General features: G+C 44.7%; 4 protein-coding genes across 7 annotated transcripts in view; 2 read left to right on the top strand and 2 right to left on the bottom strand.

Moving 5' to 3' along the window:
- Positions 1-4: 4 nt before the first annotated feature.
- Positions 5-2,264, bottom strand: mea1 (male-enhanced antigen 1). 3 transcript variants are annotated; one of them, XM_023821474.2, is made up of 4 exons: positions 2,126-2,264; positions 1,414-1,748; positions 1,054-1,162; positions 5-647 (listed from the first exon to the last, which is right to left on the bottom strand). In XM_023821474.2, the coding sequence occupies exons 2-4, from the start codon at positions 1,708-1,710 to the stop codon at positions 484-486; spliced, it is 570 nt and encodes a 189-aa protein (XP_023677242.1). In that variant the 5' UTR covers positions 1,711-1,748; positions 2,126-2,264; the 3' UTR covers positions 5-483. The 3 variants fall into 3 exon arrangements, with proteins under 3 accessions (XP_023677242.1, XP_023677241.1, XP_023677240.1); XM_023821473.2 differs by having other exon boundaries at positions 2,099-2,231; XM_023821472.2 differs by lacking the exon at positions 2,126-2,264 and adding an exon at positions 2,017-2,115.
- A 93-nt stretch (positions 2,265-2,357) lies between these two features.
- Positions 2,358-4,785, top strand: dnph1 (2'-deoxynucleoside 5'-phosphate N-hydrolase 1). Its single transcript, XM_023821476.2, has 4 exons — positions 2,358-2,735; positions 2,820-2,891; positions 3,364-3,474; positions 4,372-4,785. The coding sequence occupies exons 1-4, from the start codon at positions 2,600-2,602 to the stop codon at positions 4,500-4,502; spliced, it is 450 nt and encodes a 149-aa protein (XP_023677244.1). The 5' UTR covers positions 2,358-2,599; the 3' UTR covers positions 4,503-4,785.
- On the bottom strand, positions 4,775-18,895 carry dlk2 (delta-like 2 homolog (Drosophila)). 2 transcript variants are annotated; one of them, XM_023821466.2, is made up of 6 exons: positions 18,384-18,895; positions 15,770-15,854; positions 11,967-12,024; positions 9,060-9,190; positions 8,711-8,855; positions 4,775-8,627 (listed from the first exon to the last, which is right to left on the bottom strand). In XM_023821466.2, exons 2-6 carry the CDS (start codon positions 15,840-15,842, stop codon positions 7,871-7,873), a joined length of 1,164 nt encoding a protein of 387 aa, XP_023677234.1. In that variant the 5' UTR covers positions 15,843-15,854; positions 18,384-18,895; the 3' UTR covers positions 4,775-7,870. The 2 variants fall into 2 exon arrangements, with proteins under 2 accessions (XP_023677234.1, XP_023677235.1); XM_023821467.2 differs by lacking the exons at positions 15,770-15,854; positions 18,384-18,895 and adding an exon at positions 12,187-12,497.
- The window catches only part of tjap1 (tight junction associated protein 1 (peripheral)), a 79,744-nt gene continuing 65,488 nt past the window's right edge, over positions 5,197-19,452 (top strand). Inside the window, exon 1 of the mRNA XM_023821457.2 lies at positions 5,197-5,262. The gene's annotated coding sequence lies outside the window, so the exon portion shown is untranslated. The remainder of the gene's footprint in view (positions 5,263-19,452) is intronic.

The following is a 19,452-nucleotide window of genomic DNA, read 5'->3' as shown; positions in this document are numbered from 1 at the left end:
CTGGTTTAGGGTCAGTATTTTTATTTGGTTGAACCCACCTTGTCAAACTTAGCCAAATTTGCCCTTATGATAAAATTCTGCTCTTGATACCAAGAAATGGTCAATAAATAGACCCTGGGAACAAAATGCCACGGCCCAGGGTACCAACATGAATCAGTACAAACTGAACCAAAAGGAAATGTATCACAACCAATGGGAATGTGGGAGATGGAGGCAAGTCAAAATGGAGCACATTGATCTCAGCTGTCTGCTTCACAGAGCCTTTCCCACAAGGCATCTTGCATATTACTCTGTGTTCTAAAGAAAGCACTACTGACTCAAATCAACATAACAAGGAAGACAAAGACTGTGACTGGTCGAGTCACCTTACGTACATACAAGAAGACATTTGGTATTAGGAGATATAAAACATTTATCATTAGGGCAGGAAACAGTGGAGCTCTTAGATCTGGCATGGTCAGCTTCTGCCTCTCAAAATCCCCCTCACTTGCGTTCCAGCCTCAGGCTGGCTGAACTCTGTCTGGACTGGAGGGTCCGCTGGACCATGTCCTTCCATTGGTCATCAGAAATCTCCTGAGCCCAAGTAGGGATGGCCAGAATTGGCAGATTCACTGCTGCCATGGTCCTCTTCACCAACTCTACATGATCTGTTGAAGCAATTTTGAAGCTAAATGCTATATAAACACGTCTACAAAAATGTATGTATTAAAAAAGATATCCATATGAAACTGAAGGCCTGTACAAATCAGCACCACTAACATGAGTATTGCAGCTGTAATGAGATGGGGTACGTCAAGGGTTGACCATGAAAGGAGGATGAATACATTAGTTCACACCCTGTCCTGAATCAAGTTTTATATACATTTTATAAATTGTCAATGTGGTTTTTTTTCCACCAACTTCCCACATTCAGCTGTAACATGTCAAGGCTTGTTCTATTGGATCAACAGATGGGTGTCATCTGTCACTATGGAGCCATGGGAACATGGAATCACAGCTGTATATTATGGACTAGAAGCTACATGTATATGGGGGAAGCAGGAGAGAGCTCACCTGCATCCATGGGAATGGAACTTCGACTGTGCCTTGCAGCTGCACCTTCTGGATCCTCCTCCTCGTCACTGTCCGGCACTGGGGGCTGTGGTAGGAAGAGACCCATAGCCTGGAAAGCACGGATTGCAAAGCCACATGTCTTCACATATAGAAATGCACGAGTTTACATCTATATTCTGGCGCGACTCTACCCAATTTCCAGTGTCTGGTGGATAAATTACCTAACTGTGAGAACCCGCAAAGATAAACATTTATGGTGAAACGACCGGGCACCATTAAGATTTTTAGATACGTATCTGTAAAAATCACTCTGATACTGCGGCATCACGGCATACATTTTACGTTATGTACAGCGGTTACCTCGATTCTTTCTTGAACGTTCTGCAGCTGTTCAGCGTGTGTGCCGAGCTCTTCGGGCAAATCCATCTGAGTCGAACTCGACAAACCATCTGGATCTTGATTCAGGGGCTGATAGTAGTAACCACCCCCGTCCTCATCTTCTCCCGCACCGCCTTCGTCTTCCTCGGGCTCCTCGCCGCTCCATTCTCCGCCGATTTCTGAGTCTGCCCCGTCCGACAGCCTTTCATGGCCCAGCTCTTCTTCGGAGTTCGGTAAGACTCTTTCAGGACCCATCTTTCCGGCTCTCTGCACTTCCATCCACGGCTGCCGGATTAGCTGCAGCCCTCGGAAAGGAGCTATAGAAAACCCCGGTGTTACTTAATCTGTATACGACACTGCGATTCTCATTATTCAAGCATCAGTTGCATAAATTGTAAAGATTTAGTTAATAAAAGTATCAATTAACTGAACAGGTAACACCCCTACTGAAACCTTGCTAATATGCCTATCAACTCAGGAGGCCTACATAAAATTACAGAATAACACCAAACATTTTTTTAATAAGAGAACTTAATAACAGCACTTAACAGACATAAGCATGCATATGATTGTCAAGCCCCATACCGTACACCTATTTCTTATGATGAAAGGTTAGAAAAAAACATTTGTTAGCTAAACGCTAACTATCAACATAGCTGTCAGCTACCTCTATTGACGGAAGCGTCTCGCTTACGCTCATACGCCGATACGTCGGATACGTTGACCGGAAGTGCTTGGCGTTTCACTACAGGAGTGTTTATCAATACTAAGAACGTGAAGATCGTACTTGTGAGCTGTGTCCGAATTCAGGTGTTGTATCATTCTAAGACTGCATTCGAAGATCGAATATGTCACAGCAGCGCGACAATGACGTCCCATTTCGAAGGCTCCTTCAAATTCAGCCCAGAAAAGCGCTATTCTCTTGCCGAAATCTCAAAATCCATTGCCGAACCTTCAAAGGACGCAGCCTACAACGATTCCTGTTACAGTAACTATAGCAGTCATGCATTGGCGCTATGTGATACGCGGAGGTAGTTTGAAATGGAAACGTTGGAGGGACTTTTATTTTGAAATGTTGGGTCCCTAAGGTGATTGCGAAAGCAGAGATGGTAGGCGCGAAGATTGATGGTGTGGAGTTGTAGATGAGATAGTTTCGAGATCTAAAACAATGCGTATATATTTCTGTGGAAGCATCCGAGGAGGAAGACAGGATATAGTTTTATATCAGAGAATAGTGCACAAATTACAGAGCTATGGGCAAGTGTTGACGGAACATGTCAGTCGGAGTGATATTTCCGAAATGGGTAAATGTTCACACATTTTCATCTCATCCGTATTGCGTGAGTTTTGGGCCATTTGTAATGCATTTTGCATTCTTTCATTTCCAGGCGAAAATGCTGGTGTGCAAGGAGACAAAGGAATCCACGACAGAGATGTCCAGTGGCTCACGACGTCCGATAGTGAGGGTACTCGTCGGTCACATGTTTCGTGTGATTTTGTATTAACTGTAGATCAGGGAGGACAATCTTATCCGCAAAGGACCAGTGTGTTTGCAGGTTATTGGAATAACCCTTTGTTCAGCTGTTCAATCACAGGTGTGAGGACTTTTCAGCCAATCAGTCCTCTCTTTAGTAATCCAATTAGAGAGCTGCTGCAAAAACCAGCATAAACAACGGCCCTTCATGGATAAGACTGGCCATCCCTAATGTAGATAGACACATACAGTGCAGTTCATGTTTTTATTTGGGTGGCGCGTAGTTAAGGGACGTCACGAATCAAGCAGGTATAGTTTTAAGTTATGAAAAAGAAATGTCCACTTAACCCAATTATGTTCAATAGGAAGATATTATAAACGTTTTAAATCACTAGTGGAATTGTTAATCATATACTACAAGCACAGTAGTTTGTGTTAAAAAGGAGGATGTTTTACAGTTGTTGTTGCTGAGGTGACGCAGCCCTCACTTGGAGTTGGGTATGAGCTTGGCCGAGCTGTTGCCATGAACAAGAGGATACTATGTCTCTTCCGTCCCTCCTGTGGGCGAGGTAGGGTCACCCTGGGTTTCCGAGTAAAGACAGGCTTTGCGCTGGCATTGCTGGCACATTGAGCTGTGGCATCCACCACACGAACAAACCACCTCGAGGATGAGAACCTGAATGCAGCCATGTGGCGGGTGATACCTCAGCACAACACTTCTCCGAATGGATCAGTGTGAGGTTTTTTCTGGTGGCTGGAGTGCCAATCCTGTCACCAATGCCCAAGTTATTCCCTGTAAATTGGAGGATTAATGTCATACCCTTATCAAGGGCCCAAGGGAGTAGGATCACTCTGAGCATTCACGAGATTTGAACCAGCAACCTTCCAGTTATTTGAGTTGCAGTAAAAATATTGAGTACTTGACCTCAGTGTCCTCAATTGTAGGTATGGGCATATTATGTGCTATTCCTTTCTGTCTGCATGTGGAGTAATTTGTCAATTTTCTCTTTTAGCCGCATTTGTGCTGGCTGAATAGCTTAAGTGACTAAAATATCAGATTAAATGGGCCGTCTATGTATTGGAAAGACTAATCCAACCGTAATATTCATCTCTGACTCGGAAACAGGTGCATGTAGAATAAATACAGTATAGTAAGTTTAAAATATTAAGTGTAACTCTTCTTGTTTACAGTAGTGTGATGTAGTGTGGTTGTGACTCTTAAGATTGTTATTGTGCTGTTAGTGGCATGCCAAGCTCCTTAGTGCTGGGAGCCTCCAGAGTGTTTTTCCGTTCTCATTTCAGACTTAACCTGGATTCGAGGAGCTTAACCTAAAATGCTAGCTTAATAAATAACTCGGTCTGTACTTTGGTTTGCCATACATTACAATTCATGCAGCAATATTAGTGGCGGTGAGCTCTGCTAGCTTGTGAGATTTGGTATGTCTTGATGCTGTCTCTCCTCTTAGTGCTCTCTGCAATGATCCGTGGAGCTGATGATGGGTCTCCAAATTCATGCTTCCAACTGCGGGACTACCAGGAGGACGAAGTGGAGAGAGTCCTGGATGATTTCTTCAGTGACTCCTGCTCCAAGACCTGAATGTTGTTATTTTAGGTGAACATCTGACAAAGACAAGCTTTCTGTTTAATTATTAAGCTGCTGTCAACAGCTGCTGATGTTAATGGAAATCCAAAAAACTAACTACATGGGAGCTTAATATTTCTGTACCAGAAGGTTACTCGGAAAAAGAAGTGTCTTTCTTAGGCTTGTGCACTATTTTAGTACCCTGCCCCTCTAGTACAAGTGAACCAATAAACCACTTTCTCCCTAATGCCTTGGAATACTGATTCTGATCAATAAAGTACTGCATGTTTGAAACGCATCACTTTATTAAATTTGTGATAAACACCACATATCTTTGCAAATGTAGAATTAAAAGCTGGAATTCTTTGATCCAGAAATGGATTTAAAATCATATCACAACAGTATTCAACCTTATTGTCTTGCTCTCTTCTTTGCCAGCTGAGTATAAATTTACCAGTGTGAATGTGAGAATGAGACCTACTACATACCAGTCGAGTATAGTTTGATTTCTAAAGAATGGAGAAAAGTTATTTTGAGTTTGCTGATATGTCATGACTGGTAGCCGCTTTTCCCCACAGGAAGTGAGGGACTCCTGTTTCAGTTATTCCCAGGTTTGATGCCATTTCCCATGCTGTATATAGTGTCAGGCTAGGGGGAGTGAGGGTCGGATTTCATCCCTAGGAGTGAAAAGATCAGGGTGAAATCCCAGACTGCAGCACAGGGACATTGATGGTGAAACAGCGACATATTCAGAGAATCTATGTGGAGTAACAAGGTAAGACTGTTTTTAGCTTCAACAGATGAAGAGTATCTAGATGTTTATTGTGCCGATAATGTTCTGTGAATTCCTGGTTGCCAAGCAACAGCCTGAGTTCCAAAACCCTGGTTGGTGGTGCTAATTCTTGGTTACCTGTGTTTTTTCTGGTTAATTTGAGACCTCTTCCCTTTTTATTCCTAAGTTTATGGAAATGATGAAGAGTTTATTTCCTACTGACTTAACAAGCTTTTGGTTTTTGGTGGTGGGGTGTTGTGGTGCGGCTTGAATGTTTCAAAATTCTGCTTTCATATTCAAAGACATGTCTGATAAAGGATAACACATCCTGTATTTCCCTTGCAGCCACCCTGGTGTTTCCTTAGGAGGCCCAGGGGTGACTCAGGAGAACTGGGCATATAGAGGTCTGAAAGTTGCTTTGAACATGTGTGATTAGTTTGATCAATAAAATGTAAGTAAATAAATGGCAGCTGAAGCCATAAGACAACAGAAAAATCAATTTTAGCACCAGGTGTATTCTGAATGGCCAGTTTTAAGTGTGTCTGGTGGGTGATCTTCTAGTCTAAACTGATCAGCCTGTATCAGGGAAAAGGGGAAACATGATCTCCTGCCTGTGTTGTAATTTTACAGCTTAGTGACACCTGTCAGGATACAGAAGAATCCGTTCAAACAACTTCCTGTGGATCACTGGATTTTGGCTTCTTACCTACACTTCATTTGAAATATTGTAAATCTTGATTGGCTGAGAGCTAACAGTGGCCATGCAGTGGGTCTGCCGGGTCAGTCTTAGGGAGTCATCTGACCTGCAGTATGGGGTTGCCAAACGGTGGGGAAATTATGGAAAAAAAAATTAAATTTCCATGGGGATTTTGGAAATTTATAATGCACTACCAACTGGTGGAGAATGCTGTTTTGTTCCTACTTTCCATTCATACTTTTTATCACTTACATACGCACGGGTTTGAGTTTATACCAGGTGATGTCAAAGGCCAACCTATGGTAAGTTTAACAATATATATTAAATATATAAAAATAAATATAAGACATATAATAACCTACTCTTCAAGTAATACATCAAACAGGCTCGTGGATGCACTAAAATAATTCAGCTATCTGAATTCCCAGGATTTGCATCCCTCCCGCAACGTTTTATTTTTATTCATTGTTTCGCCACTAGGGGGCAGTGCTAACCTGTGCATCGCAGATACCTGTTAACTTGCATCACAGAGTAGCCATTAATACAAAGTTCGGGCCTTAGCTCAGCTTGTAAATGGCATGCTGTTTACCAATTAACAGTGGACACAGACACCACCCCACACAGTTCACAGTTATAATGAACACATTCAGTATCAAAAATAGGACACACTGCAGTATACTCCATAAACAAGTCTCACAAATAAATTACGCCAATAAATTACATTTACGATTTAAATACAACATAGCAAATCTACAACAGGAGTGTGGACAATTGCAGACATGCGGATTGACATGTGACCGACCCTACAAATACCCCCACACTCGTTTGTACTTAATTGCCATCGGTCCGTTTGCACAGGCAGAAGTGGATCACACCACAAGTGCAATCAGTCCTCATCTCCATTAATGGCTGTATAAAACATGAATGAATTCATTAAATAATTCACAAGACAAGAATATATAAACCGCTGGTTAAAAAAAAAAATATATATATATATATATATATATATAAATTGTCTGGATTCATATGATGGGGTCTATTTATAAACCTGAAATTTAAGTACACAACTTTAGCTACCAACTAATATACATATTAAATCTTGGCTGGCAACTTTTTTTCTTTCTGGAAGCTTTTAACCCTAAACTGCGGACTGGCTGTTAACTTTCTACTGCTGCTTCCTCTGGTCCTGTTTAGCAATTTGGATATTTGACAGACCGTGGATATAATTGGTAATGCGCACATTACTGTCTTGTTAATGAGGTTACTGGCTTGCCTGTGACAGCAGAGAAACTTGTTTATACTCGGCGTGGCTTTGCAGTCCCTGCTTGATCACACACTGTCCTAGAATTGCTTCTGAAATGAAGTGCAGTTACCATGTCCCATCTGAGGAGAACCAATCTCACATTCGACTTCCTCTATATATATTCTTTACAATTTATAAAAAAAAAAAGACATTTTCACATTTCACTTCATGGATTTTCCTGAATCTCTAGCGCTTTTGGGGTCCGGCTCCTATTTTCTGGAGTTTCACGTCCAACTGTCCCCATTTCTTCTATGCAGAAGCATAAAGAACGTTTTTTTGGCCATGGTACTCCCTCCTCCATCAGTCAAGAAGGGTGGGCCAGGTGCAGGTGAGGGCATGGCCATTATTTTTACCATTAATATCATTATTTCACTGTCTAGCTGACACTTTCAACCAAAGCGGCCCATTTGCATGCCTGGACGTTTTACTAGAGCATGTTAGATTAAGTAACCTGCTCAATAGTACAACAGCAGGTCCCCACACCGGGGCTTGTACCAGCATGCTACCTGCAGCCATCTGGATCATATAGCAGTGTCCCTAAAGCCTGTTTGTCTTCTCTGGCGAGAGGACCATAAGCATTTGTAGGTGGCGGCTTGCCGGCTGCATCGGGGCTAAATCACGTCTGTGTTTAGCTGTTTCTTCTCCAGCCGCAGTGTTGGGCTGTGCAGGAAGCTGATGTTACACTCCCGCTCTGCGGGCATAAGGCGGCCAGGGGGCGGGCTATAGCGGGTGGAGCGGTCCCTCCAGTGGCCCCTGAGCACTAGCACGGCCGTCATGCCCACCACTGCCACAGTCATGCCCCCCAGCACCAACAAGGTGATGAGCTGCACCTCTGTGAGAGCCACACCCCTCTGGGTCACCACTTCCTTCACCGAAATCTTCAGCAGCCGCTGCCCACCGTCAGCCGTGGCCCAGTTGGAGGCATTGCTGGCAGCGGTGAGGTGGGGCCTGGGTGGGGTCACCCCACCCTCAGTCCCGGCCCACCCGTGGGAGGTCCAGCTGGGTGTGTTTGCCTCAGCATTGAGATTCCGCAGGAGCATCTCGCAAGTCTTGCCTGCAAAACCTGGGGGGCAGTGACAGTGGAAAGTGGCAACTCGGTCCAGGCAGCGACCCCCATTGGCACAGGGCCGGCTGGCGCAGTCGTCCACATTGACGGTGCAGAAGCGACCGGTGTAACCAGGGGGGCACAGGCACGAGAAGCGGTTGACGCCGTCCAGGCAGGTGGCGCCGTTGGCACAGGGCTGCAGTACGCAGTCGTCCACATCCACCTCACAGCGGGGCCCCGAGAACCCGGCTAGGCAGCGGCACATGAGCTGGGCGGCGTACCCTCGGTCATCTTCGCACAAGCCGCCGTTCTTACAGGGAGACCTGCGAGTGAAGAGCGGACATTGACGAGCCCAAGAAGGTCGCCTCGGTGAAGGGCGACCAAGTGTTAAGGTGCCTATTCTCACCTGGTCTTCTCACATGGGCCCATCTTCAGCTCACAGTTCCTGCCCCGAAAGCCCTCAGGACAGGAGCAGGCATACTCCCCCATGTCGTCGGTGAAACATGTGCCTCCATTCTGACAGGGCTTCTCATTGGTGCACACATAGATATCTGGGTATTAATGAGATTATTTTTTATTAATATATAGGTATTAATAACTGTCAGAATTCATTAACCATTTCTATCAAATAATCACAGCCATTGTTGTATTGAAACTGTCATTACACTTTCAAAAAGGTTGACAGTTAAAACTTCAATGGTCACAAGAGGAAAGGAACATCTGACATCTGCGACAAAGGACTGATTCTGTCGTACCTTTGTCGCAGAAACGTCCAGCCCAGCCACTGTCACATGTGCACTGCCAGGGCTGGTGGCAGGAGCCGTGGACACAGCCTGGCTTGCGCACGCAGTCCTCACACTGCGGTCCCTCCCAGCCCGGATCACATCTTCAACACAGGACCCAGCAGGCCATGAATTCAACATTATGATCATGTATTAATCGACCACAAGAGAAAACACATCAAGATGTATAGGACCATAAGCACACATTTTCTATTGTGGTCTTAAGAATGCAATCTGTTCTTCTGGCCTCAGAAATCAATTTAGTTTGTCAAAAAAGAATGCATCTGTACTTTAATATCAAATACTGGTTTGAACATAATACACTGTATTGTCTTGCGCAAAAGTTGCCAACTGGGATCTCAAGGTGTTTCATATGCTCCCTGACCTAACTTGACCTCTCTGTCGTATATGTTTGTTTGCCAAAATGTTACAATTAATCATCAGGACAACAGTCTGTCCATATCTCCAAAAATCTGTGGTTTCCCATGTTTCACGTTTTTGTATATTATATATGTTATTCTCTACACACTATATGATCAAGAACACATGGACAATTAAACACTCAGCCATACAATCTCCAGAAATAAAATTTGGTGGCAGGATGGGTAATTGTACAGAAGAGACTAGTGATTTTTAATCTAGCACCATCATATAGGATGCCATCTTTTGAAATGTCAGTTTTGGCAAATTTCTGACCTGTTACAGCTTCCCATGTCAACCACAAGTTATTTTGAAGGGAGACTAATTTTTTTAACATTTAATAAAAAAGGGGGGATTACAGTATAAATAAAAGGAATAATTATGAAAACCACAAAGCACATGTTTTGAAATTAAGACAATTATTGCATTTTCTTAACATCAATTAAATCGTACGTATGTATCCGCTGCCAGCATGCCTTTCTAGCTTTGGTGTTGCTCTTCGCCTGTTATTGTACTTTTGAATTATTCATATTTTATCATATTTTATTCTTGTTCTCCCTGCATTGAAATAGCCCTGTTGTGATCCATGCTTACATGACTGGCTGGTCGTTGCATACAGCAGGCTTTTATGTCCACGCGTTTGGGAAATAATCTTGGTTTCGTTAAGAACGTTCATAGCATTGTGATATCGTTTGTCTTGGATTACATTTGTCTGGTTTTGTCAAGCTGTTATCTTCAAATCCTTACTTTGTTGAAACACCTTCATAATACAGGCCCCATCATATATAAAAAAAAATTATATAAAAATTAAAAGAAAATCTATAATTTCTGTAGATTTTTATAATTTCACAAGAATAGCGAAAAAATATATTTTTGGACCGCTGTTCATTGTTCCGCTGATGGACTGTTAGTGGAACCTAAGCTGATTGGAGGGCGCTCACGTCACAGGGGCAGCCTGAAGCCCAATTTGAAGACGGTGGTTCCGCTGGTGTATTAATATAGGTTTTTCATAAGTAGTCATTAGTGATAGGCGAAATTACTCTTTTTTTGGGACAGTTTGTTTGATTCAGTTCACTTGATATATTCGTTCTGATTCGTTCACCAACTCGTTCAGTGACACTTCCTTTTTGCATAAAATATATCTGAAACGCTTGTTCTGCTGTCAAAAAATAGCCTATTATAAAGCCGAAATAGTGCTAAGGGGTAAGCTAATACAACCAAGTCATGTGATTGAGAAAATAATATTTGTTATTGAATTACAGTTTGAGTTTCTCAACACTGTACCTTAGCTACTCATGTTTATTAAACGCAAACCTAACAGCTCATCACATAGCCAGCAAACGAGTCCAAATGCTAATCTACCTTGGTTAAAATCGTTTTAAATCGTGAAAATGTTGCATCTCTAAAATCCAACTACAGCAACTACACTACACACGTATGGACTATATTCCACTACACCAGCAGATGATAGGCCTATACAATTGTACCTCAGAACTCGAATTTAATCCGTTTAGAACTCCGGATCCAATCCTAAAAAGTTCGAGTTGTGATTAAACCGCGTATTCCCCGATACCCTGACGTCTGCGTCTTTGTCTCCGTTCAGTCCCCGCAACGCACAACAATATTATTATAATTAAACGTAATGGTTTATTATTAATATTAAAATAATTAATAAGAAATCTATTTTAAAATGTATTTTATTATATAATAATAATTACTATTACTGTCTATCATTGTCTAAATGTATTTTTACTGTCTAAATATATGTATTCAGCTAGTGTAAACATGCATGATGCTATCACAGCGAATGCAAGGCTGAGACTGAAGTGTTACCCTTTGTTTCTGCTGAGAGTCGTGCAGCGTGACTCATTTCCCGGCGTACAAGTTATTTTAGGTCTGCGTTCACGGTTTGACTTCTGAGATTCAGATCGAGTTCTAGGTAATGAGTTCGAGAACTGAGGTACCACTGTATCTCAGTCACGACTGAGGTACCCCTCTCTCATTCAGCAGTCTCTCGTTCACTGACTCGTTCCCTCCTTCGGGCACATAGTTTTTCAACTCGGTCCTTCGTTCACTCTAAGCGTATACGTTCAGTCCGACGTTTAATTTCCAACCAATCATATGCTCGCTTACAGCACGCAGCACAGCACAGCAAAACCTACAGACTATTTACAAGTTCATAAACCTGTTACATGCATGTAAATGTGTGTGCAGACTTGTCTCGAATTGAAAATCTCACTCCAGTCAGCTGACCAAAGTTGGTAGCCCATCTACGTGACGTCATCGTGTTTAATTTTGTGGTTTTAAAATGTTGAACATTTGAACGTGATCAACATGCAAAATGCTGGTTTATTTCTTTGAGATGGAGTATACTGGGATTTCAAATATTGGGCTAGTTTTAGCTTCTGTTGGGCGGATTTTAAGCAGACCTTGGGACACTGATAAGAAGCTTCGTTTTACCTGCACACGCCGCTTTCGTCACACCGTCCGTGGCTCATGTTGCAGGGACAGTCTGCCTCTGAAAAATACGGGAAATGCTCAGTCATCCAAGAAACCTGCAAACCCGCACGTAACTCTTGTATCCCTGATGTTGCTACTGTACAGTACTTGCAAGCCCGTGTTGCTGAAACATAACACTTATAGTGGCCTTATTTAAAATTACTAAAGCGTTTCAATAGACCTCTAATTCGCAGGGATTACTGTTGAGTTGCTCTCAAAGGCTGTCTTTTGTTTGCAGTTACGTGTAATTTAGTAAATGCGCTACTTTGTTTTAAACGCTTTTTCAAGTCTGTTAAAAAAAACCTTGGCATCGTTTAAACATGCTTTGTATGCAGACACTGGGACAATAGGGAGAGCAGAGCATCGTTTGAAGTGCATCTGCTACAGCTCCGTGTGCACGGGCCTCGGTGCGCCAGGTCAAGCCGCGTATCGATTGCTTTCCACCTACTGCAGGTGTTGTGCAGAAAAACGCATCCCTGCCTTAGAATGCATGCCGGTGTTCCGACGAGTTGAGCTTTTAAGGGTTTTTTGGGGGTCAGGGGTTGGGTTAGAATTTTACGGGTTTTTGGGGGCTATTGATTAGCACTACGGTAGCCTTACTCGACAAAGTAGCTCAACTCGTTTCAGATCAGCGACCAATCGGTCATTTAGAGACAGGCATGCATTCTACGGCAGGGATGCCTTTTTCGGCATAACACCTGTTCTGTCGTTAATGATTTCTGTTAGCATTGCTTTTAAGTGCACGCGCGGATTTCTGCCAGGTAGAATAATCAGTTAGGTAGTTAATTGTCTGACGATGGGTTATGTACACAATAAATCTTGTGTACCGAGATCCTTTCGGGTTTTGCAACTGTATTGCGAATAATTCGTCGAAATGTTTCCGTGTCCATAAAATTTGCAATAAAGTTTAGCAAGTTAAAAATTACTTAAATAAAACAACTGACGGCACACCCAACACAAGTCTACATGTATCATTTGCGTATATCGGTACCATTTATCATTTTTCTAATTGTCTTGGGTGAAGATGTTTTCTAGACTACGACAGGTATTTTGTCACAATGGGGCTGATGACGCATGTCCTGAAGGTCTGCTGTGGCGTACTTTGTTTTAACAAACGCGTAATGAAATGAACCGCAGTTCATCCCCATGTAACCAATGAACCGGGTGTACTTGTTTTTGAACATAACTTGATTAATCGTGTGCATATTCATTAGAACTCATCATGTTAGTGTTACAGGCAAATTAATGAACTTCCCCACGGGATCAATAAAGTACATCTATTTGGCTGTCTATAGGCCTACCAGTTAAGGGCCGAGATATCCGAATAGAACGAAATTAGACGACAAAATCTTTGTTTTTTAAGTACCGTGTGTCGGGTCTAATTATACCTTTACATATGAATGAAAATTGGCTTATTTTCTAATTGGTTGACCAGTTGCTATTAAAATTCCGCATAATGAGTTAGACGAGCGCATACCTGTCAAGTTTTGGATTTGAAAATAAGGGAAATTTTCCGGCACCCACCGCGAGACATCCCACCACCCCAACCAAGCTCCAGTATCCCTTACATTTTAAGACAGGTGTACAAGAAATCTAAAATAACCACTTGTCATTTACATTTTATTTTCATTACACATTTTCTTTTAATTTCTCATGTTCACTCATGTGGCTCTCTGGCATTCACTAATGACTTATTATACAGATTTGTTGCAGACTTTGTATCCTTGTTGAAGTCGTCACAGAAGGTGAAAGTAACGTTGTTTTTGGCACACAACATTGCCATTTTAACCTCCGCATTTATGACCTGGTTAATGTTGTAAATGACCTGCAGACTACTGCAGGTGGCAGTTCTCGCGAGGCTACTGACAGTTCAGTTTGGAGAGGCAGAGGAATTTTTTTAAAATGATATTATAATACGGGAGATTTACGGGAAAATACTAATACGGCAGGACGGCGGGAAAGAGGGGTAAAATACGGTAGTTTCCCGGCCAAAACGGGAGACTTGACAGCTATGGACGAGCGTCAGGCGCCGATCTGGCGATGACCGCGTGGCGCATGCGTGCCGAGCCACGCGGGGAATGCAGCGTGCTCGTGCAGCCGCCCGTGCCCGTACGCGTGCAGGAATTCGCCAGTGCGCCCCCCCCAATCGTACTCACTAGCTGTTGCGCGGAGAGCACTCTTCTTTACTGAATCGTATCGCAAAGCATTATGAAATCCGCCCAGCTACAGTATGCATGACTGCCCGTAAAGAGTTCTCGTACAGACCCCCAGGGTGACTTAATGCGACGCATGCGGGCGTAGTAAATTCAGCGATGGTGTATTTAAATACTTAAAACTTCTCCTTCTGCTATTTGCCGTCGTCTTTATTAGTTATGAGTTACTATAACCATTTGATAAATGGAGGTGTAAATTAGCAGTCATATTTTTTTCAATTTGACAACATCTCGTTCAAAAGACTGATGTATATGTTTTATATAGAATTATTCTATATATCAATGTAATGAATAGCTAGATTTATAATAATTATGATTAATATCTTGTGACTGGTATCTCTTGTGAGAATCACTAAAAGATTTTTAGTTGATAAAGCCTAATTTAACATTTTAAAGGAGTCTCACTGGCTTTGTGGCAACAGTGGATTTCTCACTTCTCCCCTTCACACTGCAGTTTCTATGGATGTGATTGACCAGTTGGTGAAGTAGCCAGACCAACAATGCATGACCATTTTTCTTTCAGGACAGCACCCTCCCCCCCACCACCACTACAGAATCGGAGGGCACAGGCTGTCCAGCCAGGCTTCACGTGAGCTGCTCTGACTGTTTGGTTCAGCTTGCAGAGGTGCAGTGCAGGCCTGTCTGAGTATAACCAGCCGGGTGTCTCGGACTCCTGCTGAATTTCTAGCACTGCAGGGGGCCTTTGGGCAGCAACTAAAGCCTTCTGGCGGGGGGCTTCATGGAACATTCCGGATATAAGCTCATGTCATGTCCTTGAGGCTTGTAAACCACCGTAGTATGAGCCCTTATTGTAGAACAAGTGCATGAGGCTGGGTGAGAGGTCTGTCCTCAGCAGGTGGGTGATCGAAAGGACCCGACTGGATCAGAGGTGAAGGGTGATCAGTAAGATCACATATATACTCTGAATTGGTGTGAATTTTTTAGCTCCACTTACGGCTTCTCTCAGCATCCCAGGATGGCCAGCCTGCCCCAGGGGGGCCGTCACTCAGCAGCTACATTGGGTATTTTTGTGTTAAAACCAGTGGGATCTAATTTTACTCTGTGGGCCATGAAACCAGACCCCCTGGCCTTCATGCCCCCCCCCCCCCCCACCAGCACTCCAGTTATGAACGTGGTCTTGGGTTTCTGTGGGGCTGATCCCCGATGCCCGCACAGCAGAAGTCCGGCACACGCATGGAGGAGGCCAACGTGTGAGGGGGTGGGCTCAGGGTCACGGGCTCCGGACAGCCAGCTGTAACTGGACCCTTATGAAATTAGGGATCATTCAATCCTGGTGTCCACTCAGCTGCCTGCACCGCTAAAAAAATATTTAGACAAGATGGCCAAGCGAGGATCTGTTGGCTGGGGGCAGTGTTGCCGCCTGAATTAACAGTAACATGACCCCAAACCTCTACTGTCTAACCCCAGAAGAGTCTTACAGGTGCTGTTTAAAATGGGGGTGACCCCCAGTTCTTTTATCACTTCATCAGAAGTTTTAATGCCTGAGGATGTTGGGAAGGAGCCCCCCCACCCATCGCCAACGTCCCTCACCTTGTCCGGTGCACAGCTGGATGGGCAGACAGAGGAGGCAGAGGAGCAGGTTCAGGCTGAAGTTGGCATCCATGATGACAGGGGTCTGGAAGGGAGGTTCCCGTCAGTACACGAGCAGCATGGGGGAGGGCTGCTATTCATCACAGGGTCAGGCATACCCCGACCATATGTTGACCTTAGGATTAACGGCTGCCGATTTCCGTTCATGTGTATGTTTTACTGGGATCTGTTTGGATGTTGGACAAGTGGCAATTGGTGATTAAAACATGTAATAGTGATTACATTCAAACTGCCTTCACTTTACCTTTGAGATTTTCTGTATTTGTGGGAGGTTTCTGAATTTTTATATCAGTATGTGGGACCTTGGGATGGTAGCCTTGGGTTACAAGAAAGGCCGTAACCGGTTAATCACGTATTTACTGTCTCCAGGCTACAAAGAGTGTTTTAAGTCCATGGTTGCTGAGCGATACAGTGATATCCAGGTGTTTTGTTTTCCAGCTTGTGGCACAGAATGAGGCAGTAGAGCATGTTTACTCATAGGGTAACATTCAGCCAAACCCATGAAAGATCAAACCGGATGAAACCCAATCGCTGGGTGGGGAGAGGACCCTCACTTCATTATTTAGCAAGCTGCGTTAATTTTGCATATGACGTTGATGCGATTGAAGTTGGCGCTTTTTCGGCACATGTGCTGTAGGATTCATCAGGGAGATGTCAGGCCTTTCAGCACAGAAGTTCTCCCAGCGAGAGGCCGGCTTGATGGTAGAGGCGGTGTGTCGTGGGATCATCCTGGTCCGGCTCTGGCATGGAGGTGATAATCCTGGCAAGGTGCTTTCATCGCTGGCCGGTGATGGGAGCCTTTGGCCTTTTGCTCTGAGTGCAGCTGGTGGCGAATCCTAGTCGTCCCGCCGACTTCCTGTCCTACAGAGGGTGATGAGTTTGAGCATTCCCCCATCTGGTGCTTCTGTGCCGTCCTGGTAATCTCCCTTGTTTTTTCCGGGCTCTGAGTCCAGTGAGACCATTTTAGCCTGTCCCACATAATTAAAAAGCTAATGAGGACAAATGGAGGAAATGTTTGGAGCCTGTAACCTGAGAGCGGTGTGGCTCCTTAGCAGACGGCTCATCACGCTGCCGTGAGCAGCCCAGCCTTTGCAGCAGCTCTGCGGGGCACTGGTAACCGTTTCCTCTCCTGTCAGGCACAGGTGGGTGACACCCACTTTCAGACAGTCTGGGCTGTTCTTACTGACCCTTTAATAGGAATACAGGAGTGACCGTGGTCCCCGATCTCAGGAAGTGGTGGGGGGCATCATTCTGCTAGACGTCACTCACATCCTCTGTGGAGATCTCAGTATCCGGGGTCAGTGTGAATCGGCCTTGTGGTGAAGTCATCCTGGGTCGAGCAGAACCCGGACTCGCTCGGTACCAGAATCAAAGCAGACAAGTTCATTGTCAACCTCACAACGCTGCTCCCACTCACCGAAGTGGCGTCTGTCCTTGCGGGTGGCAAGGTTCAGTGGGGTTGCTGCAGCTCAGCCTCCAGAGTGGAAACTGAGCCGGACTTTTCTGACCAATGGCATACAGTAACTGGGGGTGGGGGTGGGGTAGCATGGCCATGTGTGCCGGCCATCACGTACAGGTGGTCTTCCGACAGATTTATCACCTAGACACAGGCTGCCTAAAGTAATGAGGCGATGAATCACAGCCCCCCCCCCCTTAGCTGTAACTTACGGAGGTTAACAGGGCGCATGAAGGGAGCTGAGGTGCAATGTGGACCTGGTGGCCTGTGATATTGCCACCAGTATGATGATTATACTTTCACAGTACAGACACTCTCTGTTCCCCTCAGAAGTGATATCACACTTTTTTTTTTCCCATTTTGGAAGCAAACGTGTTGCGAAGTAAATTGGTGAAGGCAGTGTCCTGAAGCATACAAACCTGCTTGTTTTTTGCGAAGAAGATGGCCACGGTCTCCTTTAGTACCAGTCAGTGCTTTTGTGAGACTGGCCTCATCTGCTCAGAAATGATATGCTCAGGTAGTACCTGTCAACAGCTCCTCTGAATATTAAAAAGCACTAATTATAACCTGCTGAATTAACCGCTGCCTTTGATCATCTTTTGCATTTTGCAGAGGCTGCTGGGAAGCAGAGAAGCAGATATATGGTGTAAACACGCTGAAAAAATGGAAATATTACAACAACTATGACTTGAGGTTTCCGGTATTCAGTTCTGCAGAAGCCAGCCTAGCATGGCAAAAACAATAAAAACTATTTCCTACTTAGTCCTTTGATTTATTAACAAAACTGTAGAATAAGCAAAAAAAATAAGGTTGGGAGGAGGCGCTTGGTGAAATAATCTAGCAGCTGAAAGACACTGTCCTTCAGTTCCAGGGATGCTGACATGTTTTGAATGACAAAACAAAAACAAAACTGCCAATCAGATTCTCCCATCAGTTCCCCATCTTGCCTAAACCAAACACCGTTCAGCACAAGGTAAAGAGCTTGGTGCGACGGTCAGTCGCTCAGTAAAACGGTTCGAGGTACATTCCCACGAGACACTGGTGAGGGTGGAAATACCTGGGCGGTTCGGTGAATGGAGGAAGGTCGGCTGTACGCACCTGAGATGGTGAGGGGCGGTGAGGTAGCGCAGGTGAGCAGTGTGAAGTCCCAGGAGACGCAGCACTGGCAGAGACAAGCCGGATGGACGCTGGCAGTCAGGCAGGATTTGTTGACAGAAATCTCTCTGAAGCAACTGAGGCAGAAGAAAGGCAGGGAGCGATCCGCCTCCCCACTGCTCTACAGGAGGTGCCGGCGAGGGGCCACTCTTAAAGGCACAGGCGCGCTGCGAGCGCAGTGAGCCGGCGGCTGCCACTGCCTGAGGGGGCAACCTTCCTGCTGAGCAGCAGGACAAGTCCCACACGTGCCAGCCCACGCCCCTGCCCCCAGAAAACGCCGTCCTGATTCTGGGGGTCTGTTGCTGTGACGACAGATAAGAGTCTCGGGATTGGGGCTGGCCCTGCCCACGCGCTCCTGTTTAGGCAATGGCAAGAAAGGGATCGTTTTTCAGGGGATTATCTGAACAATATCAGGGCTGTGTGATTTGTACAGGCAGCTACATGTCCCTCTGTGGAGAGAGTGTGAGCGTGTGCATTGAATTCTCCTTCCACCCCCTGCCCCCCCCCCCCTTTAAATCCCATAATATCCAGCTGGGTATGGTGATTGTACAGGAGTAGCAACCACATACTTAGGTGGTGAAATAGATTTATATCTTTATTTTTTTTTTAAATAAAATACTACACTTTATCCGTGATGAAAGTAATACCCCTAGAATAAGATATATGCAGATATGCACTGTTATTTTGAGGATCCCACTGCACAGCCTGTGTGGTTTGCATTTGCATTCAGAACCCCCACATCATTCCAAATTCCTACATTCCTACAAACTAAAAGCTCATAGCACAATTATGACCCCCCCCCCCTCCCTTTTGGCATGGTTATCTGTCACTCTGAGCTGGTCCAGGCTCAGCTGCAGCTGGGGTTCAGATAATGGCATGGGCCCGTCCCGGGAGCTGACACGACAAGGTCCAGTGACAGCAAGCGGCTCGGATGGCAGAGCAATGACGCAGAGGAGCCGCTGGCAGATTCCCTTCCGATGAGCTGTCTGGGATGCTGCAGGTTTGTGATAAT

This window comes from Paramormyrops kingsleyae, chromosome 3 (assembly GCF_048594095.1).
Source record: "Paramormyrops kingsleyae isolate MSU_618 chromosome 3, PKINGS_0.4, whole genome shotgun sequence".
Taxonomy (NCBI): Eukaryota; Metazoa; Chordata; class Actinopteri; order Osteoglossiformes; family Mormyridae; genus Paramormyrops; species Paramormyrops kingsleyae.
Note: the sequence above shows the minus strand (reverse complement) of the source record. Positions and strands in the feature narration are given on the sequence as shown.